General features: G+C 42.7%; 1 protein-coding gene across 1 annotated transcript; it reads right to left on the reverse strand.

Annotated features, from left to right (window-relative positions):
* Positions 1–313: 313 nt before the first annotated feature.
* On the reverse strand, positions 314–27230 carry prkci (protein kinase C, iota). The gene is made up of 18 exons (XM_079173237.1): positions 26943–27230; positions 19414–19535; positions 17139–17228; positions 14214–14264; positions 13328–13413; positions 12846–12983; positions 12654–12708; positions 11469–11524; positions 10300–10476; positions 7884–7981; positions 7072–7158; positions 6830–6965; positions 6601–6688; positions 4796–4921; positions 4230–4309; positions 3800–3889; positions 2320–2435; positions 314–2218 (listed from the first exon to the last, which is right to left on the reverse strand). The coding sequence occupies exons 1-18, from the start codon at positions 27023–27025 to the stop codon at positions 2131–2133; spliced, it is 1767 nt and encodes a 588-aa protein (XP_079029363.1). The 5' UTR covers positions 27026–27230; the 3' UTR covers positions 314–2130.
* Between the last annotated feature and the right edge of the window lie 457 nt (positions 27231–27687).

Here is a 27687-nt window from a genome sequence, read left to right on the forward strand (position 1 = left end):
TTTTGATCCCTAGTGTGGGTCAAGCTCCAACAAATACTGGATCCTACATTTCCCACAATGCAATACAACAGCCTCTTAACTCGTGTCCTTAGTTTATGGCAGGGGTTTTTCTTGCCAAATATATGACGACTGAAGTCTAACTCAAGATAGCCATGACATCACTATGACATCATCAGATTATCTGACTAGACAGTTGTTTTAATGGGCTGAACAGCACTCTGCATAATGAATGAACTGAATGTAAAATCAGCGGCGTGCCCCCTTTAAGTGATTGACAGACCCGCACTGACACAAGCACATATTAGCACAAGGAGAGAAATAAAATGTTTATTTTACCGTCTGTTTTTTCTTTGCACACTAATAATACATGTCAGCAGAGTCCTCTGGGTGGTAAACGCCCCCAAAACACAAACAAATACAACAAATAGTGTTTTCATTGGGTTCACCCAGTAACATTTTGGAATCAATGTAGTGATTTAAAAAAAAAAAAAAACAGAAAAGAGAAAAAGATTCAAAATGAAATCTGATTCACAAAAAAAAGTAACAAAAAAAAAAAAAGCTAAAGTAAAATGTGTAACAGATGAATGAGTTCCTCTGGTCACCACGTGAGGCCAAAAACAGTTTCCAAGAAGTGAGAAGCTTCACAGTCCGGAGGTTCACTCACCATCATTTAGTGTCGTTACAGTCCTGGGGTAGAGAGCGGCTCTACGTAGCATTTATATACTTTAAATCAGTTGCACAATATATCTAATTCAGGGAATGGTACATATGGTAAAAATGAAGCACAGCAGACACAGTTTACAGGAAGCACTGTGTCCTCGCTTCTGACCGAGCTCTCGTTTCAACAATCAGTATTTTTGATTTACAATGAAAGACATACATGGAATGAAGAAAGTACAAAAAAAAAGAAAAGGTGACAGACCATTCGTCTCAGAAAAGCATAGTATTAAAAATGACCAAAAAAAGATCTGAATATATAAATTCTCTGACCTGGGACAGCACATCTCCTCACGTATACTGTTCCTTCTAATTCGTACCAGCAAGACATTTCAAATAAAAATGTTTATTTTTTTGGTCCTGTGTGAATGTATATTTCATGGATGGTCTGCACAGTAAAAGGTAACCTGTGCTCCAGCGTTCAGGTATGATGTGCTTCTCTTTCGGCCCGTTTCCCTGCACAGCGGGCTCTTTCATTCACAGTTTGAGAGTATCGACTCATTGTTAGCGTTGGTTGGATTCTGCTGTATACGTTCCTTCATTCTGGGGAGAAGGGACTCGAAGCAGACACCTTCTGGTTTCCAGATGTTGTGTTTTCATCTAAAAACAACAAAGCCTGAACCGTTTGGTTGTTACTCTGGCTGGACATGCAACACATTAGAACAACATAATGATGTTAAATAAAACATGAGAAAAATATATAGATTTGTATTTTTTTTTTTTTTTTTTTTTCTTTTTTTTAAAGGCTAGTGTTATGGTTCTTCTTTCGTCTACAGTAGGGGAGTTGCGACAAAGCTGAATCCAAAATGTCTTTAAGGTGATTAAGTTGTCAGTTTTGTCCGACTGTGGCTTGAAGCTAAAAAGGCCTTTGTCTAATATTTATAGAAGATTCATATATGTACAAATAAAATATGCATTGAAAACACCCCACCAGCTGGAAGGAGAGGATGTTCAGTTCATCTGTCGGGGGCCGTGCCTCATCCCCCCCGACATACAGCGACCGTGGAAGAACTTTGTAGCCTCGATGGCTACCGATAAAGAGGCCCCGATGAGAAAAATCAATATCAGTGCAGATTTACATGATATAAAAAGAATGAAAAAAAAAAAAAAAGAAGGTAGGCTTAAGGGCAAGTGGTTATAAATGGCAGAGTGTGAGACTGGTTTTGGCAAATAAGCGTTCTACTGTGCATGTGCGGCCCTCGAACAGAAGGTTGATGTCGCCAGGTTGTCTCGTAACCATGCAGCTTGAAGACACTGAGACGCCACGTAACACGTGCATGAGAGTGTGTGTGTTTGTGTGTGTGTGTGTGTGTGTGTGTGTGTGTGTGTATGTGTGTGTGGGTGGGTGTGTGTGGGTGGTGTGTGGGTGGGTGTGTGTGGGTGGTGTGTATAAGCACAGATGACACGTCCCCCTCACACACACTCCTCCGCCGACATCAGGAGTGGGTTGATGTACTCGAATCCTTCAAACTCGGACTGGTCGATCTTCTTGACCACATCGCTACGACAAAGAAAAGAGATTTATTTTTTTGGTCGGTGATAATTGCACGTTATATTTGTTATAACAAAATAAAGAAAGAGAGATATAAAATGGGGACTCACTCGTCGTCAGGCGTGAGCTGGATGGGCTCGTTGGTGAACTGGGCGTCAAAGTTGTCCAATCCGAATTCCCCCGAGATGTTGGGCTTGAAAGGAGGGACCACCTGCTTCTGCTCCAGCTGAAATAACGACACAGGAAACAGGTGAGAACTTAACAACCGTATCGGCCAAAACGCACTAAATCAATATTTAAACTGAGTAATATTGACGATTTCAGATCGAAAGGCAATTCATCTGCAAACATTCCTCGTCATTCATTACAGTCAATAAACATCCTCGTGATTTTGGACTGTTGGTCAGGCAGAACAAGCGGTTTGTAGGTATCACGTTAGGCTCTGGGACATTGTGATGCATATATGGACTAAATAACCAATGGGTCATTAGAGAAAATAAAAGGCAGATCGGGGCCTATCACATACGTACAATGCATTGGAAAAGGACAATAACATAAAGACAGTATAATCCTTCTTTGGTCATCAACCCACCGTAGACTTCTCTCCTGTTTCCATTAACTAATGCTTCAGCCCATCGAGACATTTAAAACAGTGACTAAATCCTTGATGACGCACTTGCTCTCAGCGCCTCAGTGCCTCAGATTACATCTCAGTGTGGAGGAAACTCACAGCGCCTCATGTGTCTGTAAGAATGCTCCGCCTGCAGGCCGATAGGTGCACTGCAGGGCTAACTTTCAGGTTAGTGTGTGTGTGCGTGTGTGTGTGTGTGTGTGTGAGGAGGGAGGGAGGGAGGGACATGGGAGGGTGTAAGCTGATCCCTCCAGACACTCTGACCGACTGCTGGGTGGCTGCTCCAGACCAAACAGGGAAAAAGAGGTCATGGTGATCCCTGTAGAGCTACCCTCCCTCCCTCCCTCCCTCCCTGTGTGCCTGTCTGTCTGTCTGTCCATTTGTATAGGACATTTGACTAAAATGTGCCTGTTCATTTACACATGTACAGACTTTTCTTTATATACACACACATATATACATACATACAGCACATATATATAAAATGAAATCCCTCAAAAATTAAACGACAGTTGTATCTTGGAGTGTCTGACAGTCTAATCGAACAAAGAATCAACAGATTGATCAATAAGGAAAATAATTGCTAGTTGCAGCACAACTTAAATGATGTCTGGATAAGCCCGTCAGTCTTTTGAATGTGTTGACAGCAACAGACATTTGTTGAATTTTACAGTTCTGTCTCTCATAAAACAGGAATGTCATTCACACAAATGACTTCTACTCATGCTGAAACTGAGCACAGGAAGCCCCATAAATAACAGAGCATCTTTAGTCCGAGCTTAACTTTCAGTGAGATTCCCAGACGGGATTCTGAAACACTCAACATAGTCGACTGATTTCTTTCATTTGAAGCAATTAAGTGATTAAGGTGACGATCAAGGCAACTCGAGATGAGCAGAAGACAGAGAGAGAGAGAGAGAGAGAGGGGAACATGGAGAGAATAAAAGTGAGTGACTCACAAGGTCCCAATCGACGTTCCTGAAGAACGGATGGCCCATGATGTCAGCAAAGCCCGTCTGAGGGTGGCAGCCTAGACGCTCCTTGGGATCCTGTGGGAGCGAAGGCGAGAGGAGGGTGAGAGACGGGATGTAACGATGGGGGAGGAGCCAGCAAAAAAATATCAGACCAGCAATGAACGGTGGAGAGGGGTTTAGAAAAGAGAGAATTTGGAAGAACGGTGGAAAAGAAGAGTGGATTTTGTTGATGGATATTATGGACAGGTAAAAAGACACAAGAGCCACATTGAGATACAGAAGGACGGGGGTGGAAAAAAAGAAGAAGGAGATGGCAGTTGACTCCCACTAAGGCCGAAATAATGAGATTTTCAAAGGGCCAGCAGGAGTCAACACTGTTTTAGGGTTGATACAGGCCTGTCTGACACCTTCTTACCTTGTTGAGGAAGCCCTTGAGGACGCTGGCGGCTTTGACTGACAACGAGCGGGGGATTCGGATCTGTTTTTCCAATATTACTGCAGGAGGTGAGAGAAGAGGGGGGGGAGATAGACGGTCTCTTGAGTCTAAAATGACAGAAGACGCCACTAACACTGCAGAAAGCTATAAGTTCAATCCTGTTGGGTATACTCATGTTGAACATATATACAGAAGCCTTTCAATGAAGTGTCAGTGGCTTTCGATTAAACTGTCTTGAAATGTGACTTCAGTCACATTTTCATCCCCATCAATCCAACACTTTTCTGGCTGTTATAAGAAAACACGGACACATTTTGAATTTTGTATTTACAATGAAATATCGGCGTTCACACATCTCCCCGTAACAGATGGCATGTGCCTGGTACTCGGAGAAGTGGCCATTGGAAAGGTGTCAATACAAAGGTGTTACATGCTTCCACTGGGCTGTTTTTTTCCTCCAGTTATAAATGTTAGCTGTGTGTCTGTGTGTGTGTGTGTGTGTGTGTGTGTGTGTGTGTGTGTGTGTGTGTGTGTGTGTGTGTTACCTTGGAAGAGGTAGTCTTCTGTGTTCTGGTCTGGGTTGTCAGAGCTCCCGACGATATCGAAGGGCGACCGGCCCGCCATCATCTCAAACATCAGCACGCCCAGCGCCCACCAGTCCACACTGAACCCTGAAGACACACACAGAAACACACAGAAACACACAGAAACACACAGAAACACACACACACAGATAAAATCCTAATTATGACCAGAATAAATAGAACACTGATACTTTGAACATTCATCATTAATAGAGCAACAAAAACCAGGTCTAACTTAGCAGCGAGTCTGCATGTTAAAGCACGCTTCTCATTAACTCAAATACTTTAAATTACTCACAAATTCAACCTGAATTTGTGGGTTACTATAGCAACCACTCCCACCACAGAAGCAGTATTGTTTTTGCATCCTTTGTCCCCTTGACAACAAATCTCATACATTACTGCTAAATGTTTGTTCAGAACAAGCCAATTTGGGCTTAACTACAGTATGTTGAAATAAACACATGTATTAAAACCGTTTCATTATTTCACAAGGTATATATCTAAAGATCTATTTTGTAAGAAAACCAGTATTGACTCCACTTAATGAAATCAGAATCCTTTCCATTCCCTCATCAAATCTCATTAGGTTGACTTAATAACCACAGTGTGGTTGTGTGAGGCATCCATAGTCAGTGTATAGCAGATGGAGGTTAGTTTAGAGAACTACAACTCAAAGATGTCTACTCACTTAATATTGTGTTGCTGAGAAAGAAACAGTATAATTATAATTTTTAGTGGCAGCTTAATTAATGTTCACAACCTGTAACTACAAGCTAAAAATAAGAGGAGCATCACGACAAATGATGAAATGAAAGATAAAAGGTTTGACAAGTTATTTTTGTTAGCGTCAGGGCTTGATGGAGAAACCGATTGGGCACTAAAACTATAGCTATCACAACCCCAGTAGAAAACCTTCCCAAATGATTTCATTTGGATTGTTTCTTGCATATTCCAACCCTTCTAAAGCCGGACGTGTGGACTCATTTTGTCTTTTATTTTGTTGATGAACACTCTGTGTCTCACGGTAATTATAATTGGTCGCCGGCTGTGCAGACAAAAAATCTGTATCACATGAGTAATAAATAAGGCTTAATTATGTTATTTATCAGATAAACGTCACAGTTTGTCTTCATCTAAAGGCAAACGTTGCTAGTTCTGCCTGAATGTTAGAGCTTTCTGAAGGCCTTTTTCACAGCAGACATCTTCACCAGTCAGTGCTACCAATAACACTAACAATGGCTTTGTTCTATTCTACTGATCCTTTAACAGCGGATCCTATTGCTACGATACCTCTTCTGGTAACCAGGGAGATCTATTTCCATTGTATTTATAGACATGTTTACATCCGGCTCTGTAGACTCTGCTTCAACTTTGTTCTTAACGGCTGTTACACACGAACACTTTTCTGATTCATACACGTTAGTCATCCTTACCCACCTCCTTTCTGACCGATACACTAATGAGTTTAGAAGCGCAGCATTCATTTAGAGGATGACACAATTAATTCTGTGATTACTTTGTTCCCTTTCGAATGCATTGGCTATTTTCTTTAGCTTTTTACTTTGCTGGTTTCTTTGTTGCTCTAATGTGACTCTACGTATACTCATTGGATGAAGACTTTTCCAGTAGTCTGCACCATGGAGCATCCACAATCACGACTGAGAGCAGCATTCCCGACATCACTGCTTAATGCTTCCTATATTGCATCATAGCAGATAAAAGGATGGCATTTCTAGTAAGTGATTGTGTGTTGCAGCTCTCACCATAATCCTCTCCTCTAAGTATTTCGGGGGCGATGTAATTGGGTGTACCACAGAACGTGCTTGTTGTATCGCCGGGTCTCAAGCCCTCCTGCAATAAACAGAAAGACGGTCAGCTGCGAGATCCTGTAAATTGAACACGGATGCAGCTTTGCAGGTGCTTTTATACCAAAGTGCACCGCGGCATCATTAGAGCCTGGATTTCTCATACACAGTAAACTGCAATCCACACCTTGCACATGCCGTAGTCTGTCAGTTTGATGTGTCCTTCGGAGTCCAGCAGCACGTTGTCGAGCTTCAGATCTCTGTAGATGATTCCCCGTTCGTGGAGGTAGTTGAGCGCCAGACTGATCTCTGCGGAGTAGAATCTGAACGAGAGATACGAGTGTATTAAAAAAAAAATCACATATGACTAAAAAAAGACATCAATCTTATTCCTTTTAATTAGACGTGAGAGAAAAGGTGTGACTCTACCTGGCGTGTTCTTCTGGGAGTTTCCTTTGTCTCTGCATGTGGAACATTAGATCTCCACCGTTCACATATTCAATAACAAAGAACAGCCTGTGAAAAGAAGCACAGGTGAGAGAGGGTTATATTCTTTTCATTTAGCTTCTTACCATCTGTAATGAACACACACTGTTTCTCCAAGTTGAGGTTAAAGAAAGAAAAACAAATCAACAAGAAGAGGTGCAGCACTATCAGCTTATGACAGATATTTTGATTATTTTAAAATTAAAATGTGTAAAAAGAGATTTTCTGTCGCTTGATGCAGTTTGGTATTCCAAATGAGATTTTGTTTTTTGTAAGTTGTAGAAGTGTAATGTGTAACTTCTTTGCACCAATAAGGACTTTGAATGATGACAGTTGAGTGGTTCTTTGATTATTTTTCCAGTCCGCTCCGCTGTCATTCAAATCTGATCAAAACCACACCAAACACAGTCCGGGTAAAGCAGTTTTTGAGTGTTAAACTCTTGATAAATATTAATTTCAGTAACTACATTTTTTCTTTCTGAACTTTTCTGTTACTTATTTCTTTCTTTTGAATGTTACACAGAAATACTAATGATTTGAAACCACGTTCTCAGGCACCTTAACCATGACGGGGATCTTCCCATGACCTTAAGAAAGCGCTCTGGTTTTGGTAAACAGACTTTAACCACAGCAGCAGGTGAGGAACTGCTCTCATGCGTCATATGGAAACACTTTTTCACGTTTTTTGTGTGACACACAACAGATTTTGAAGCCTTGAAGAAACGGAGTGACTCAAGCAGGAGAGATGCTCTCACCTGCTTTCTGTCTGGAAACAGGAATGGAGGCCGACCAGGAAGGGGTGATTGGAGGCCTGCTCAAAAACGTGCTTTTCTGTTTGGACCCAGTCGATGTCCTGCAGGAGAAACACACAAAGACACACCCCAGGTGTAAATCAGAGATCATTGTGACAAAGTACCCCTTAAACTTATAAAAGCCGAGTAAGCACAGTGCTCGATCGAACCCTCCCGTACAGACACAGACCAGGGTGGGCAGCGTAAAAGGGCTGAGCCAGTAGAAGCGGGTCTCTATCGACGGCTGGATGATAATATGTCTGGACACGGATGCGGCTCGCGCTGACAGGGCAGGGACAACAGAACACTTCAACATTGATCGAAAGGCACTCGTCAGTTTGTCAATCACGCTAAGTGCGTCTAATCAAGGCTAACTACTCCCTTCGCCTCCGTCTGTGCTGCTACACGTGAGATCAATTTCTGATGACATGATGGTTTATCTACACCTTCTTAGAAAGATTGATGGCCTGGAAGAGGTCTGTCAACTGAACTCAAAGTGTTTCAGACAAGATACACAAGGCGGGTGTTCAATGACATGGGACAGATCCTCACTGTGTGGTGAAAAACGGCTCCAATCAATTGTGCTAATTGCATTAATTATACATGGGAGTGACAGAAGACTTATGACTTCACTATCAACTATTCTCACATCTCGATAGACTGAGTCGCTGTGTTATTGTCACACTGGACGGACTTAAAGGGACAGTTACGCTCATGAGATGTGGATACACACCTTTAAATGTCAAAAGAAGATGGCGGGTGCACCCGAATTACAAGTTGTTGTAGTTGTTACAAGTCACTTGATTAACAAATAAGTAAGATCATATAAACATCTAAAACTGAATTGATTAGTTGATTAATTGATAAGTTAATTAACATTATTAAATATTTTCATAATTTGTAAATCGTTTAAGTTGTTTTTAAAGAAATAATATCAATGATTATCTGATTCCAGCCGCTCCAATATGAACATATTTTGACTTTGGACTGTTGGTCGGACAAAACAAGATATCTGAAGACGATTCTTTCTCTTATTTTCTAACGTTTTGAAGTAAAAACAATCAAACAATTGAAAAAATAGTCGATTAATTAATCCATACTGAAAATAATCAGCTCTGGAAAAAGGTCCTTTTTGCGGTCACCTAAACTGGCAGCAGTGGAAACAGCAGTTATAATGATAGTTTGTATGTTATTTTGACTAATGTGGTCAAACCTCAGCAGTGAAGAAGCCGCTGGGCTGATTTTTGTCTTTGATCTTGAGCTGGTTAATGCTAAATTCACTCTCAAACATACCTTCGAACTGCATGTACTGATACTAAAAATGCTAAAGTCAGTAAGTGGTACAAAAAACAGTTGTGATGGGGTTCGATTGACACGTCGCACAGCAGCTGGATTCTTGCGATGTCTCAAGATCACACGAGAATCGCAGCAGCACATGAAAATCCACCTCGTCACGCTTTAAGTACCGAGTTTCTGTCCTGTAAACCAGAGCACTAACCAATCAGGGTTCACGTAGATGCTCCAATAGTTTGAGTTGTATCAGAACTCGAGAATATTTCCTTAAAAGAAGAGAACTGAAGGCAAGTGCTGGATTGACAGATGGTTCATCCAATCACCTGCCAAGTATTTTTTTAAAGTGCCTGACCCTTTTCCAAAGTTTCCACGGACATCTTCTCAGATGGTTCTGTGTAACAACCCATCTGGCGTGTCAGGTTAGTTTGAAAGCAGTTTTTAAAATCAGAATAATTTTAATTCCCTTATTGAATCTATTTGGGTAGTTTAGGGAATGAAAACCTCTTTTTTAGCTTCGTTTTTCTCTTTAACCACATATTACACTGCTCTGTGATATTCATTAACCATGTACAGACTCATTCTTCTTTTTGCTACGAGGACAAACATTAAGCAAGTCCCCTTCTGTAAATATTGCATTTCAAAGTTGCCTTTGGTTAAAATATATCGACTCTTTGGAACGGTTAGGTCATGAAATATCCATGGTTTAAGTTTTAGGTTTGAGGCTTTCCGCCATGTTCAGTAAGTCAGTCTTGTTAACAACGTGTCACTGAGTTAGCACGTGTTTGTATACCTCACCAGCTTTGTTTTCCTTGCAGACGCCTGTAATGTGAGAAAGAGGCAAAAGAGAATATCTAAGAGAGATTGCGAACGAGAAATTCGATATGGGATTCCTAGGGCACGGAATTGGATCCAAAATGACCGGCTATCAAACCCAATCCCTAAAGATAACCAAATAAAAAGAAAATACATCACTTTAACCAAAACCCACCAACTCTCTGTGTCAGAGTCCATGCACAGGCTGGCCGACAACATGTCATACCGCCAACGTTTTGACTCCGACGGTCGGTCAAACACTGGTGTTGTTTACCTCGTCGTCATTGACCAGCTCCTTCTTCACCACCTTCATGGCGTAGATGCGCTCCGTCTTCTTCAACTGCACCAGCAGCACCTTGGCGTAGCTGCCTCGGCCGATCACCCTCAGCAGATCAAAGTCTGCCAGGCCCAGGCTGGAGGGCGACTTCCCCGTGTCTCTACTGCTCCGCGCCTGAACAACATAACGTGAAGTCAACTCCATTTATCATGCAGCTTTTCAGAACATCAGCCTTTATCAACAGGTCTTTTTTTTATTATTATTAATGAATTATTGATAGAGCCGGTGATTTGGTTCTGCACACGACGGTGATTTCCTTTGGGTGGTTTGTAAATTAAGTTTTAACTGCACCACTTTTTCAAAGTGAATCTTAGTAATGACTTTCTTGTCTTTATTAAATACCATCTTGCCGCCTCCATCAGATTCCGCGCTGGTTGTATTAGTCCTACTTCTCTGTAAACCCGATTACAATCTCCACCATTTCCTCACCTATCTTCCTCTCTCCTCTCCTGTAAACCGTTTCCACTACGTATCCATCTAACCTCCCCTCCACGTGACCCCCCCCCCCCCCCCCCCTCCCTAGAGTCGACATGGAACCGTAGATAAGATCATTTGGCTTGCCCTCTCTTATCTTCGTCTATCTATGTCCAACTCGACCCCTTTTTATCAATCCCGCTCTGTCCAACAACCCTCCCCCCCCCAAATTACATACCTGGCCATTAATCAGCCTCGGGCGTTAAGAGCTGTGATAAAAGGTTACTTTATTAGCTCCACCAAAGGAAATCAATACCCACAGCACTGTGAGGGTGCCTACGTCTGCATGTGCTCTATATCACACACGCACAGCAGGTGGAAGAAGGATAACCTAAATGTACACAATGGCAAAATAGGCAGAAAAAAAACCTGCTTCCAATTACAGGTGATTTTATTCTCTCTATCCATCTTCTCACACAAAAAGCGCTAATCGCTCACTCTAAAAGCACACACACACACACACACACACACACACACACACACACACACACACACACACACACACACACACACACACACACACACACACACACACACACACACACACACACATATATACATCTAGACAACGCAACAGATTGACAGACGATGAGTCACACATCAAAAGTGTTCTCTCTCTCTCTCTCTCTCACCTCTTTCTCTTCGCCGTCGTAAGTCAAGCTTTCTCTGGAGTCTTTATTCTGAGGGCCTGAGAGAGGAGAGAGAGTGACAGACAGACAGAAGGAGAGGGGGAGGCAGGGGAGAAAAAAAAGAAATGCATAGGAGAGATGGGAGATAGAGGAGCGAAAGTAGGTGAGAGACAGTCACACGCTTTGTTCACAGCCCTGCAGTCGTTGCTCTCTGCTTGGTTAGTAAAGAAAATATCCACCGATGCCACAGTTTTTAAAATAATAAGTATAATGTCACTTTATTTTGTACTTGTGATCATTTAAAAATCATAATAATCTACATAGATGCATTTCAAAACAGACTTAAACAAAGATAGCTGCATCCAAATGTGTCTGGGATTGCATCCGACGACCTGTGAGTATCTGTGGTGGAGAGCGTTTCAACTGCCTCACTTAACGGCAGCACCAGCGACCTTAAGCCCTCTCATTCCAGTCAGCCTCTCAACCGCCTGACTGGACTTAAGTCTGGTGCTGTAGGTAAACCCCAAAATGCAGCTGACCCAACTTGTAGTCTGGGTGGTCGCTGCTATGCTAATGTCAACAATCTCCTGAGGTTACAGTATGTATTCTTTATGGAGAAGTCCCGTGGTGATACTCCACAGCTGGAATCAAACCAGGAACGTTGCAGTTGGTTGGTATTCATCTCAACCACTCGGCTACCAGGATGCTCCTGTTTTTAGCCTTTCTTTCAAATGAAATATATGTTAGTAATCTGTGTTTAAAAGAGTTACTTTATTTGGTTTGGCGATAGTATTTGTTGACAATAACAAAAATAAAAGATATCGGCAGCCTTGTCTTTTAAGAGCATTGGTCATAAGCTGCAGGAAATGAGCCAATTCAAGACAAAAGAAGTGAGAGCGAAATTAAAAAGATTTAGACCAATTTGGGGTTTAAAAGTAAGTTTCAAAAATGCATAAATCAACGGGAGCCTGTGATTTGAGCCACAGTTTGTGGTAGAAGGCACTTTGTCTCCTTTGGGCTTTTTCTGTATTTATGTGCTTCTAAACCAAGTTATTCTGTGCTTTTGTAAACACTTTCCAAAGTGTGGGTGCACACCAGTGTGTGTGTGTGTGTGTGTGTGTGTGTGTGTGTGTGTGTGTGTGTGTGTGTGTGTGTGTGTGTGTGTGTGTGTGTGTGTGTGTGTGTTACCTGGCTGTTCAGTTTGGTCTAATTGATTCGACGGTTCACCGGGCATGATTGGTTCCTGGACAACAACATTGGTCATTAAGTATACTCAGCATTGAAAAACAGAATACAATCTTAAGCATACGTGTGAGTCATGGACGGCAACGATTCACTTTACGCCATCAAGCTAATGAGTGTGACGAGTCCCCCCCTCACCTGGATCATCTGTCTGCCACACTCCACTGTGACCAGTTTATGACACTTCTTGTGCACCAGCAGCTTGCAGTTGATGCATTTGTAGCCTTGTCTTCCCAGACCCCAGATACGGTCCGTGCAGATGGCACAATGGGCTCGCTGCTCAGGAGGGCAGACAAAGAACCATCGTCACCACAAGTACGCACGCATTATAGTCCAGGAGATGAAACATGAAGCCCTGATGGCCTACGATTAAATCGTTTCCGCGTTACCACCATCCCTCGTACTCCATCAATCAATACAAAGTGAAATTACTTCAGGGAAATGGATGTCTCGTTCTCCTTTAAATACACTAAACAATAACTAAGCTTTTAAATGTGCATTGTGGTAAAGGTTTTACAAGTAACGCTGTAGATATTAACCCAGTTATAATATGTCGAGGATGATACTGTTAAGTATGTGAAATACACATTATTACATGAGTGAATGGCCTCTCATCTCACCCTGTTGAAGCGCTTGGCCTGGAAGGCGTGACCGCTGGCGTAGTAAAGCTTCCTCCAGCGCCTCGCTCCGCGCCGATATATAGACTCTGTGAAGAGAGCAGAATGGATGCTGAATGGACTTCATTTATGGATTTCTTTCTTCGAAAGCTCTCCACAAATTGCCTGTAATTCAGCTATTAATTCATTCAGTCCTGCTTCACCTGTTCATGTGCATTTGTGTATAAAACCAGTTTGATTTTTTTTCATTTTCATCTGAAGTATCATTTTCTCCCACATTGTGAATTTATTTAATTATCCTGCGGCTAAGCTAAACTGAGGCCAGTGTGTGTTTGTTTTTAGGGGCTGGAATCATCGCCCTCACGCAATCAAACCACATTCTCTAAATGGTGTAGATTTGAACGGTATAAACATGAAGTGTATGGCCCAACTTCGGATTTGTAAAATAGTGTTCAGAAATAATTTCTCACTATATATGCGACACTCTAGTTGAACATGCACACACACATTTTAGTTTTAGGTAAATTCATACTTCTGGCTAAACTGCATGTGTAACTTCAGTGTCATATACAGTGTGGGAACTTTGAGTTTCACACAATTTTCTGTAGTCAGATGTTTAAAAAAACACTTTCTGATATAATTTGCGTACACATTTAATAGACATTAACATTGTTTTTATAAAGGGCGATACACAACCACAGGCTTTGAAATCACTATCGTTTCACAAACTCAAGCCTGATTGATCCTTATTTGAGTCCGTAAGTCTGAACCGTTGACATTTTGAAATTCTCCTGTGTGTAAGAATTTGCTCAAGTGCCCCAGAATTTAAAACGTAAATCAAGTATAAGTTTCTTTGCTGCTTAGTTTGGTAGAAAGGGTTTTAACTCACTGTCTTCTCCCGGACACGGCATGCCAGGTTTCTCTGGTACACATGGGAACACTGGGAAGCAAAAAGAAAACATCAAAAAACATTTCTAAAGTCTATTTCATCGAAAGGAGGCGAGTCTGACAGCATTCATGTGAATGCTGCCGGATACATTTCACTTCCTCTCATCATGACAGCAGTTAAAACTACCTGTAGCAAACCCGTCGCCTCGAGCCATTCACACCGAAATTCACTCATGTTGTTCGTATGATGGTACAAGCGTGTGTGTGTGTGTGTGTGTGTGTGTGTGTGTGTGTGTGTGCGCAACACGCAGTGATAACAAGACACAATCTTAAAGACAAAGATTACTCGAGCGTGTGCCTGTATGTGTGTGTGTGTGTGTGTGTGTGTGTGTGTGTGTGTGTGTGTGTGTGTGTGTGTGAGACGGTTGGAGCTAGACTGGGGGCAGTGTGAGTCAGAGGCGAGGTGTGTGCTACAGCCGACAAGCTCGTTAACGAGCAGACCTGACGACCCCCCGTGGAACCGTCCCCCCCGTGCATCCTCCTCCGTCTTGCTGGCATCCACTGCACTCTTGACCCCTCACCTCTGATTTGATTAAACCTTTACATTAACCACACAGCAGCCCCCCCCGTTCCCTTTCACCCCGGGTTACATGCTTGCACGCACGCACGCGCGCGCGCGCACGCGCACACACACACGCGCGCACACACACACACACACACACACACACACACACACACACACACACACACACACACACACACACACACACACACACACACACACACACACACACACACACACACACACACACACACACACACACACACACACACACACACACACACACACACACACACACACACACACACACACACACACACACGTCAATCAAAGTGTTGCGTCTGAGTTAGCCCGGACCTCTAGGCTCACCAAGTTGCGCAACCGTTTGTCAAGACGGCTAAGCTCAGGCGAGGATGTGAAGTAGCTGAAGGGGTCCACAGACGGAGGCCGAGAGCAGACGGAAGTTTCACGGGTCAGCGCTGCATTAACCCCGTGCTTTGATGATTATTTGTTGTGTTCAGAATCTAGCCGTCTGTGTTCCGGTTTTATCACACGTGTAAACGCACACAGAGCATTTAAAGAAAAGGCCCGACATAAGGCCAGACATCTCACTCAAACCATTCTCAGACAAACAAACAGTTCCAGACTTCAAGTAAACCAAATATAAATGTCTATTTTGGTGAGATGGATAGACCGCCGGCTATCTTTGGGCTCTGCGCCTTGCTGTTAGGCTTGTATATATAGATGTATAATAGATGTTTGAAAGTACTTTGACTATTGACACTTTAAGTAAACACCAATTTTGAGACTTAATCCACAGTTTGGTTATTGGTCCCTGATCCGAGGGCGGACAATCTTATTGATATTAACAATTTATTAATGTCAACTCTGTAATTTTCATACTTGCTAATAACCAAACCGACTCCTGCCACATCCCAACACTGACGGTGTCGATACTTTCACACGCGAGGTGACTTTGTGTGAAATAATCTACACATTGTTAATTAGCTCGTGTGATTATCAATGCAACACGTCAGACAGACTTTCTTCTCCTCCGCTCGATCTCTGTTTCAGCAGAAGGAACCAAAGAAGTCTTGAATTACTTTGAACTTTTTATACGTGCATCACATTTTCATAATAGTCAAAAAAGCCAAATATACACACTCTACACTAAAGACATGTAAAATAACTCACACTTATTCAAAGCCATACTTAATTACTTCTAGTGTTCCCACAGCTTCTCACTCTATTATAAAAACGTGATTATATTGTATACATTTCACCTGGTTAAGTGTAACTTTTTTTCCTGTTGCTATAGTATTTTTTCCTGCAGGTATCTCAGTTTCAGCAGGAAGTACTTCACTCATTATTTTCACGATATCGCTTGTAACTAGCAAATCCGCCTCTTTCCCATGAAGGTGCTCACAGCTGATCAGGAAAACGGACCAGAGAGCACCAGCTGATAACCAGCTGATAACCAGCAGATAACCAGCTGATAACCAGCTGTCCTGAATCACCAATGTCAGGCTCACTGAAACACGGTAACCTCAAAGAGAGCCAGACTTAGTTGAACGTATTTCGTGGTACGTCATGCGTCAGACACACATTGTTTGTATTTAAGTCTACGTGTTAGTGAGATATCACGTATATTTCTCCTCATGTCAACTTAGAACTGAAGTCTGGAACCTGCCAACTCTCCTGAATTGATTATTTTGAAATAAATACACAAATAATAGATTACACATAAAAAAATAATGTAAATAATTCATATATTTTGGTTCTGTTTAGGTATTTGTAATGTTTGCAAACAAAGCCGATAGCAGACATAGATTTTTATTAAGAATAACGTACTTCTATAAAAATGTACTAATACTATTCTTACTACTGTGTATCTAAGTACAAACCAAGGAATACATAAACGCTCCAAAAACAACATGAAGATTGATTGTATTTGACTTCGTAATGAGGTGTTTTTTTTTTTAATTACATGAAAACATTTAGCATGATTACCTTACTACACTATTAGCAGATAAGACTAATTAATACTACTGGCAGGCAGACTACTTTTTCTCTTGCCAAAACGGCCTGGATGCCTCGTGTCGGCCTGACGTCTGGCGCTGGAGCTCGATGAGCTGAAATGGAAACAGAGCTGCCGCCAAACTTGACTGCTCATAAAAAGCTCACCGGAGAGGCGAGGGGACTATTTTTAGAGCAGAAAAGATAACAGGCTTCTCTCATATGGACCTCTTACTGACCAGCCCGTGGTGTCAATCAACATCTTACCGTGTACGGCACCAGAGAACATCCTGTGAGTTAAATCCTAAACGCGTTAGCTGTGACTGTGTGAAGAGCAGCGAGGCTCACCGTGGATAATGAGCTCCGAGTCTTTGTTGAGTTCATAGAGACGCAGAGCTTCTTCCAACTCCAGCTGAGACGACACGGTGCAGGGGTCACCTGACAGCAGAGGAGAGACGAGATGTCATTCAGCACATTAAAACAATAAAATAAATAAAGATCACTGGCAGAAATCAGGTGCAGAAGGACAGGCAGCAAATGTGTTTACCTCCTTCTGAACTCACCTTGTTTCTCTAAAATAGATTTCTACTCTTCGATAGAACTAAAGAGATACGACTCTGCAGCGGGAAGGCAATATTTGTATTTTTTATTTGGACGGGCAGCACGGCGAGAGGACAGACACCGCAGTGAGACGGACTAGTTTTAGTCAGACTTCGTGTAAAGGTAAGACACAGCACTGAAGGTAACAAACCTCTGCACTGCTGCCAAACTGATACACTTCCAGCTGTGTTTGAATCACGTTTTCATGAGAATAGCTAACAATCTGAGCCCTTTTCTGTGCTCCTCATTGGGTGCTTGTATCTGTGTAAGCTTTCAACACATTTTATTTCCCCCTCCTCTAATTAATGACCTATTGACAGGTCCCATCCTTTATCTTTCACATGCAAACATGTTAAGAACCCCGTTAGAAATCCGATAACGGGAGCCGGCGTTTTAATTTCATGACATTTAAATCTGATAATTGCGGAAAATCGACAATGACCCGGCTTCTTTTAATTGCACAGGATCACGAGACAAAGTAGAGACTATTAAGTGTTACACATACTGTGTGTTACAGAGCAAAAGGTTGTGTGTGTAGAAGGTGCAGCATAACATTTATAATAAAGAAATGTCCAACCGTTGTGGGTGTGATATGATTTGCAATACATGAACATTGAGTAAACATTTAACAAAGTGCGTGAGAACAAACTGCGGCAGTCGATGTTGCCACTTCAAATAGCTTCCTTCTAAAACTGTGCAGGCCTATTTGCACAGTGATCAATCTAAGTAAATAATTAAAATAGCACTCCGACGCAGATCTAATTATTTCCTTATCACTAACGGTCAGGTGACACACTCGGAGAGGCAGTGAGAGCCGATACTGAGGGCATTGATTTTATTCTTAGCGCTCTACCCAACTAATCACGTCTACAAACCACGGACTTTAAAAATAGCTCGGGAACAGAAACTGTGACACACGGTGTAAATGTAAAAACATACAGAGCGCTGGAGGTTGACAAAGAACTAGAACTTGTGGGTGGACCGAGACAACCTTCAAGCCTGGGTTTTTCTTATATTTTCTGAAAAGTTAGGGTTTCCGGAAGAGTCATTAAGTTTGTGAGTGGTTGAGTCCATGTATGTTACGGATAAAACACAGGAAGTGATGGATGAATCACTCTCTAATCTAAATATCCCCACAGCAGGAGGCTCAGGAAACCGTTTTCACTACTAATTAACACATTAAAAAAAATAGAAATCCCTGTTCTGTACTGCAATTGCTTGCGATATACATAAACGTATACGCCAAAATCATTATATATGTGATAAATCATTGCAGTCGATTATTTGTGGCACTACTTCAAATTGTTTATTTTATCTGATTAACGGTCCAAAGCCCCAAAGAGTTCACCGTCGCATACGAAAAAAGAAAAGCAGCAAATCCTCACAAGTGAGAATCTGGAGCTAGTTCTGTGTTTGGCATTTGTACGAGAAGAAAAACAATGAATTGATCATTAAAACAGGTCAGAACAGGTCAGAACAGGTCTCCCTGTGGCACACACAGGGTTTAAGAGTTCATTAAAAGTTGTTTGTGTTTACATTGTGTGGGAGATACAGTAAGTGCAGCATTCCTTCTACAGATTTATTTTAAGCAGATCACAAGTACAGACCCGTCGCTGGCATTTGGTACCTTTAAACCAGGGTTACAAAACGTATTAATTAATCCCCGGTGCATTCTTTAATCATCGTGGTAATGATTAGAGTTCACATTGCGGGGCTGTGTGCATGTGGTTCCCACGGATGGAGCAGGAGAGACAGCTGGAGTACTTCATTACGACCATCAAGCACAGCTTTTCTTCCCCAGACAGACAAATGACTCCAGAGATTGTATTTGGGTGGCGACCAGTGGGAGTCGGTCTGAGTCTAATGAGTTTGGACAGGCTGACCTTATCCTGAGCGGAGCAGTCTGACGGCTCCATCTTTCCTATGACACCATTACTGCCGCCTGACTAACTGAGTGACAACAAGGAATTCGGTGTGGTAGGGCTGAAGTGTGTGTGTGGGCTTATGAGCATGTGTTCATTACCTTCCTCGTCGATCCACTTCATGGTGAAGAGCTGGTCGTTGTCCATGGTGCACATGTCCTTCACCTCCCCGTACAGACCCTCGTACGAGATGGACGGCTCAAAATGAGTGATCATGATGTCCCTGCAGAGAAGATACAAATAAGTCAAGCGCTTTTATTTGACGTTCACGATTACTCTGGACGCACCGATCCAACGCGTGGAATTGCGTTGAGCATCGGCTACGTCCCGTTGGCCACAACAAGTCACGTCGTAAAAAAAAAAATGGCTGCACTGGTATCGAATCTGTGCTCTGTATCAGAAAAAGTCCAGTCATTCATCCCTACTGACACCAAGGGCAAACGCGTTCAATAAAATACATCTACCACCTACTAGTGAAGCACACGTTTGATCTATTGAGGTTAAGGCAACACACACACCATTAAAAACGTTTAAAATCTTTATTTTAAGAAAGAGAATGAATGTTTGTGCCCAGTTCTACTGAGCACTAAATGAGGGTTGTCTCAAAAAAAATTAAAGGAAATAGACAGAAGAGACACAGACACAGACACCCCCCCCCCCCCCCCCACACACACACACACACACACACACACACACACACACACACACACACACACACACACACACACACACACACACACACACACAAACGCTTCTGTGTGTGAGTCACAGTCTCTCAGTCTGTCACATTCATGTGTGCATTCATCTGTACAGCATGATAGTGGGTGTGCGAAAAAGAGCAAAATCAGGGGCGAGAAAGACTGAAAAAAGAAATAAAAAAAACACACTCGAGCAGAGTGAATCACAGCCGACGGGGATTGTAGTTGTGTTGTGACCGCTTTGGTGAAGGCTCAACCGTCCACCACTGCACTTCCTGGAGAGCAGTCGGCGTAATCAACAAGTACATCACTCTTGAGCTTCCTCCATTTACATACACTCAAACACGGTGGTGAGTAGCGGTGGCTGACCGAGAGCATCTAAGCGGTGTGTGTGTGTGTGTGTGTGTGTGTGTGTGTGTGTGTGTGTGTGTGTGTGTGTGTGTGTGTGTGTGTGTGTGTGTGTGTGTGTGTGGGTCATCTGTCGGTCATCGTTTCACGGCGGCGTTAGGGACGGATGTCACCTGGGGGGGGTACAGAAGTCTGGGGAACAGTGGTCACAACAAAGGGTTGAGCGCGGTACAGAAGCAGGCGGGTGTTAAAAGCCGTCGCAACAGCCAGGGAGTGACCCGCGAGGACGAGGATCTCTGACTCGCTTTACAGCCATCATCAAAAGATGGACCCAGTTTTTCATCAACTTGAGAGCTTTACAGCTGGATGATAAAAGTATTTCAAGGACATCTACTGTACAAGTCCAAGGACAGCACAGAGAGGGTGTACGGGTCGCTGTAAAAAACGCACGCAAACAACACCAGACGGGGATTTATTGGCAGATATGTCAGTTTCACGTTCACGTTCAGCATCTAAAGAGAGCGGCTTGTATTAAACCGACTGAAAATCCCACATCAAGAATGAATAAAGCGCGTTGAGCAAGAATAAACTGACGCGAATGCTCAGAATGATGCCTCCTCCGTCCTCCCTTTTCTCACCCTCGTCCTCCATCCTGCTGGTGTTAAACAGCTCTCAGACCAGTATGGCATCTCTACTTCCTCCTAAAGCCCTGATAACATCAGAAGATAGGCAGTGTATATAAACACACACACACACACACACACACACACAGGGTACACAAAAGGTTCCCACACTGCGACTGTAGACGATCCAGGTGCCGTATTAATGCCAGCCGGGAACTTTCGCTGTGTCACGTGTGATGGTGCTGTGCTGCTGGGTGTTCATTAAACATCGTGTGTACACTGTAGTTAAAGTTTAGCCACATCTCAGGAGCTTCACCCAACATCCTCTGTGACACAGATACAAGCTCAGCTAATGCAAAGTGGCAGAGACGGCGAAGTGATTCAAAGATATGAGAAGCAGGAACGTTAAATGCGTTCATGGAGGTTTCCTTCCTGTTGTAGAACGGATGTTTTAGAGCTTTTTGATTGCTGTATAGTAGAGCTGAAAGGCCGCAATTATATTGTCACTTAATTCGTCGTTTCTGTCATTCCTTCAAGCTAAATATGCTAAACATTCACTGGTTCCAGATGATAGAATGTGAGGATTTGATGTTGTTCTTTGTCATGTGACAGTTAACTGAATATCTTTAGGTTTCAATGTGTCACTTTCAGGCCCAGGGAAACTATTTTATGACGGGTTACAGAAAAAGCAGCTAATCGAAAACATAATTGGCAGAATAATTGACAATAAAAGAGATTTTTTTAGTTGTATCCCTAATTAGCTGGTTTTCCATGTTTTATATCATTTTAAATTCAATATCTTGGTGTTTTGGACTGTCAAAGAATTTGGGCATGTCTGACCATTCTTTTGATACGTCCTGTATTAAATTACTGAGAAAATATATAATCTTTAGCTGCGGCTCTGCTGTAAAGCACATTGTCTCTTTTGTACATATACTTAATGGGTCTTCACAAAACTAAATGATGACTCGGACGGAAATGATGAATCAATTACTTGATCGACAGAGAATTAACTGGCGTCATCTATCAATGAATCTGTCTTTTCTTTCTCAGAATGATCTGGTTCCAGCTTCTCCAGTGGGATATTTTGCTGGTGTTCTTGGACTTCTATGATATTAAACTGAAGGTTTTGTCATCTGGACATGTTTCACTCATTATTACCATGTTACGACCCAAACTGATTCATCGAGAAATGAATCAATTGTATAATAACTGAACTTAACTGAAGTGAAAGTGACAATGTTTTACAAAACTAGGCTGACGAGCAAGCAGCCGTCTGTCGACTAATGCTGCTTCCTTCCACTTGGAAAATAAATGAAGACAACGCTGCATTCTTTAACCATTAACAACGCAACACTTGAATAGATGAATCTCAAAAAGGAACCTAAAAATGATATTCAAAAAAAGAGAGGGAGCCTTTGTTAGAGGAAGGAAACCAGTAGTGACTAAGGCAGAAGGATATCTAGAGAGAGAGCGAGAGAGAGACTGGGAGCTCATCACCGATGAGTAACTGGGAGGAAGCAGCATTCCACACAGACTTGGCATTCCTCTGCTATGTGACGTCCTTCAGTACAGCTAAATTAAAAGAAGGAGGAGGAGGAGGAGAGTGCTGGCTTGTGCCCCTGATAGGACTCTGCGGCCCCATCTGCCCAGCATGAAGCCGTTCGTCACTAGTGAGCGCTCAAGCAGCAAGAAGGGTCCATGAGCCTCTCTGGGTGCCTGACGTCTGAAGCGACATAAACAAAAACGCACTGAAGCAAAATACAGAAATGTACACGCTGAAAGTTGAGGTCCCCCTAAAAAACAACAGGTCAGGATGAATGAAACATGAACTGCAGGATGCTCCAGCTGGGCCTCAGACGAGTGTGTGTGTGCTACCACACTTGAGCTGCATCACACACACATACACACAACGTGCAGACGCTGTAACAGACGATATGCATGCATGTAGCCGCTGATACTCGACTCGTTAGTGAATACGTGTGTCAGCGGACGGGTGGGTGAGGGGTGCACGACTTTGTGGTTTAGTGCGCGAGGGGCTTTCACAGCAAAAGTAAAAACGGCAAGACAAGGAACGCTTCCCGTATCTTAAACAAAGCAGAGCCTTGAAGCACTGACGCAGATGGCAGCCTCTTTGAAAAAGAAGAGCAACTCCTTTCAAAAGAGGAAAGAAAAAAAAAAAAATATGTGAACGGCTCCGTCGAGCCGGCGTAATCCCAGCTTCCTGCCAAACAACATGCCTGACACAGGAATCCTGAAGTCGATCTGGCACATAAGAAGCCTTGTGTTACTGGCAGAGACATCCAGACGTGTTGTATGTATTTAAGAAGACCTGCTACAGTATAAACAGCTTCTTCCACACACACATATGCTGGACGTGTCAGCCCAGTCCGGCAGAGATTTTGCATCTCCATTACAACAGGGCTACCTGCCTGAATGTGTGTGTGTGTGTGTGTGTGTGTGTGACCATGTAACACATTTCATTTCCTAGACTCTTCACAATCAAAGTCCCCTGTTTTTAAATGAAGCAGATATCTAAGAGTACAAACAAGGAGACGGGAGAGAAACTTCAAACACTGAGGTTCAGTTGGAAGCTACAAAAGGAGTGAGAGCTGAACACAGACAGACTTTTAAAATTGTCTTTCTCTCTGGTGTGTCAACACACGCTTGTATGAAGGAACAAAAGGGGGGGGGGGGTCGTCACGGTTGGCCACAGAGATGGTCCATTTTGGGCACGACTCAGCACAACTCGTAAGTACAGCCTATCCGTACACACTCCGGTGTGTAAAATTTAAGTCACGTGGACCCTCAAGGACTCGCCGAATGGAAACGCAAATCAGCTCGGCATGGTTTGACAAGGCAAAGCCAAAAGTGCCGTTAGCTGCGTGTTGTGTGCTTTTTCTTTAGAAATAGGCTGAAAAAGAAAAAAGAAAAAAGAGGTTTTTGTGGCCATATTGACAAGACAGGACTACAGTAAGCTGACTGGTAAACACAGACGGAGGCGAGTGTCAGAAGAATTGCTGCCTCGAGCAAACACAAACATTCATCCAACTAGAAACATATTGGGCTAAAAAACCTGACCAACACATCAAGAGAAACATACCCATACAAATCCCTCATACAACATATGATAACTAAAATAAACACACACAAGCATTAGTATTAATTACTTACATTACAATGATAAGCGTCATTTTCTCTATCCAGACATTATGTATTCAGTAACGAGATGCAGAGCACGATAAAGGTTGATGTGCTTTTTTTTGATGAACTGTATTTTAGCTTTATCCATATCCGCTCCTATGCTTGTCAGCTGTCAAAAACACCCGTGTGCCCTATTAAAACACTTGACATACATACAAAAGAAGCACTATGAGGCGTAAAGGAAAGCTGTGATGCAAGTTCTATATGTTCCTCGAGGAGACCTATTAAACTGGAGTGTAAGAGGGCATTGAGCAGCTGTATTGTGTCTTGATAGGGATGTCAGATCAGAGTGGTAGTAACCACATGTAACACTGTAAGCAATAAGAAGAAGAAATCGGGAAATTGTCCATTTTAGCCGAGAACGGTGAAATATCTGTCTGACTCCTTCCCAAAGTCCCGTCACGGAGACGAGCCAAGCAAGAGCCCTCGTCGCTTGTGTCGGAGCACAACCCGTGCGGGGCTCGGGGGCCGACGGGCTGAGCGGATACCTACGCAGCATTAAAACACGGGCCAGCACCTGCACTGCAGACGAGTGAGCCGAGACAGCAGCCCGAAAACACGGCCGTTTGAAGGGAGAGGGCCTGCAAAGGTGACTTTGAGCTTTGAGTTGGACTATTTGAACCATTTAAAACCACTGAAAATAACTTAGCCGTTTGATTCACTACCACACTTTTAATTGCCGTCCATCTACTACCACTGTACAGTTTCTGCATCACTGCATTTGGAGCCTTCTCCATTGACCGTCAGTCATAAAGAGAGCAAGATGAAGACGGTGACAGGCTGAGACTGCTACAGGCTGACACCAGTCTGCTGATGCTGGCCCTGACAGACAACAGACATGCAAATAGGCATCAATGGACTCACAGCGTACCCTATACTGAAAATAGATGAGCTGAGAAAATAACACATAGTAAGGCCGTTGAGGGAGTTTTTCAGGTTTAAAAGAGGAACAAGCTGATTTCATCGATTACCACTTTGACGCACAGAAACGGAACCAATCAGTGAAGTTTAGCTTCTGTAGTGTTTGGGACGGTCTCTACGACCCTTTTGTTCGTGTTAACAAGGGCTGCAACTAACTATTGTTTTCATTATTGATTGATCTGCGGGTTATTTTTTCAATTTATCAAATAAAAAATGGATCACACCAAAACATTGAGAGAAAATGCCAGTCACAACTATGCAGAGCCCGAGGTGACATCTTCACATGTCTCGTTTGGTCTGAACCAAAAGCTCAAAACCCAAAAGCAACAACAAATCCTGCCATTACAGTACTAACATAACATACGGTTGTTACCTAATCTGCGGGTACTAGTCTTAATATATTGATGCTGTGCCACTCTTTTCTCCCGCTCCAAACTTCTGCAGGGAAACGACAGCAACACTGATGAGATCATGGCTCAACGTGTCCCGATGGCACGACGACGACACCATCTTACTGCATTCCCACTTTAGCAGCATTGCTGAGATTCCTCAGCAGCCACTTCATGAATACTTCAGATGCTTTGTTCTGTGCGATGACACCTAATAACCAGCACACATTACAGTGTCCCTGAGGTGTGTCTCACAGTAGGTGAGAAATACAACAACAGGTCTGGCTGAGGTGACTTGCACTTCACGTTTTTCAAGTCCTGGCTGCGTTCCAATCACTGGCTCATCGAACAGAGAAGCTGGGAGTGTCCTTTAAACAACTGGACGACCAATGATTTTTCCATCGTCACATCCAAGTGCGAAACTAAAAACAGCTGAACTGCCTCTGCGGGGCTTGAAGCACTGGCATCTCCATAACCCTGTACGTGACATTATCAGGGATGAATAGGACATTGATATATGTGTATAACTGATGACTCGTTAGGATTAGAGCTGAAACAATTAAACAAATCGACAGGAAATTAACCAGCCGCTACCGTGATGAACCAGAGTAACTTACGTTACTGTCATCATTTTTTTCATTTCATAGAGTTAACAGTGTATTATTTAATCAAAAATAATAATCAATAGATGAATTGATCATTAGTTGCCGCCCTAGTGAGGGTTGAGGTTGGGTTAGTGTGAGGGAAAACACACAAATAGATGGGAAACAAGTTTGATGGTAAAAGATATGTTGTCTGAAATACCATCTGACATTAACAGCTTGACCTCACATTGTCAGTCCAACATTATGAACAACAACACCTAACTGCATTCCACAGCAGCTACCGTGATGGTATCGATATCTGTCATCATTTCCTGTTGTCATATAACCAATCATTAAATGACATAATGTTAATCTTGTTAATTTGCCAAAACAGTATATACAAGATGAACTTCAGCCAGTGTGTAACAACATGATAGGCTAGTTATGAACCTTATTAAACGGGGTTTATGAAGTCGGCACAATCTACCAGTGACAGATAGTAGAACTAATGCTAGCGACTGTTAGCTAACTAGCTGACAGACTAGCTCCAAAGCTCACAAACTGTGTCAGATGTGAGATAAAAGCTAAATCGATCCAACAACACATTTTGACTGAAGTGAAACTTCTTCACAGCCCAGCTGACACGTTTCCTAAACAACACAGAGTCTGTCTTTACACTGACAAACGCGTCTGGACAGTTTCACCTGGTCAAGTTTACCTAAAACTGGTACCCAACGTTAGCTGCTAGCTGGGTTTAGCTAATGTTAGCCAGCTGGTTAGCCACCTTCCACAAGTCCATAACTGCTTCTAGATGGTTCACTAACTAGATCTATGACATACTGGGAGGAGCGGTGGTTTCTTACCCTTTATAATACGCTTTCACCCGGACTTGGTGTGAGTTTTCGCCCGGGTGGGACATGGTGCTGTCCCGCAACGTCGGCATCATGAGCTCGGCCGTGGTGAGTCCGAGTCTTTGGCTCTCTAGTTGTGTACCACGCCCCCAAAACACGTTGTTTTTAAAGTCCGCCGAGACACCGAGGGAACAAGGAGGCAAGTGTGGATGAAAATAAAGAGTTTGGCCTTCCTTGGAGAAACAACAATAACATGTAAAGTAAAGAAAAACTTGCGGGATCCGCCAAACAACTCCCTACTGCAAAGGCCTGACGACGGATGAGTCCATTGTCGGAATGCTTGGGGGTGGCACACACAGACACACAGACATGAACTGGCGTTCAATAAATATTTAACATTGAAATCTATTGTTCTATACATATTTTAAGTGTAAAATGTACAATAAAGCTATATTATATGTTTAATATCTCTGAAAAGTTAAATATATACTTTGCCTGCATTCCGACTGTACCAAGTGAAGCACTTTACATAGGTAAGTGCTGCATTCATGTTCACACATCTGTGCTCGGACATCGTAGAAGCCTTCGAGATATGTCGCGCATTCAAGTGCTTTGGTTTGGAAATAACAACAAAATTGACCAGGAACAAAAGTAAAAGAGTTTGTGAATGTCCGTTTTTTTTTTTAGAAATGAATGAGTGAACTACTTTGTGCTGCTGTGCTAGTATGAAGAAAACAAAGATGTGATTGACAAAAGA

The sequence above is a fragment of the Pholis gunnellus genome (assembly GCF_910591455.1).
Source record: "Pholis gunnellus genome assembly, chromosome: 14".
In the NCBI taxonomy this organism is placed as follows: Eukaryota; Metazoa; Chordata; class Actinopteri; order Perciformes; family Pholidae; genus Pholis; species Pholis gunnellus.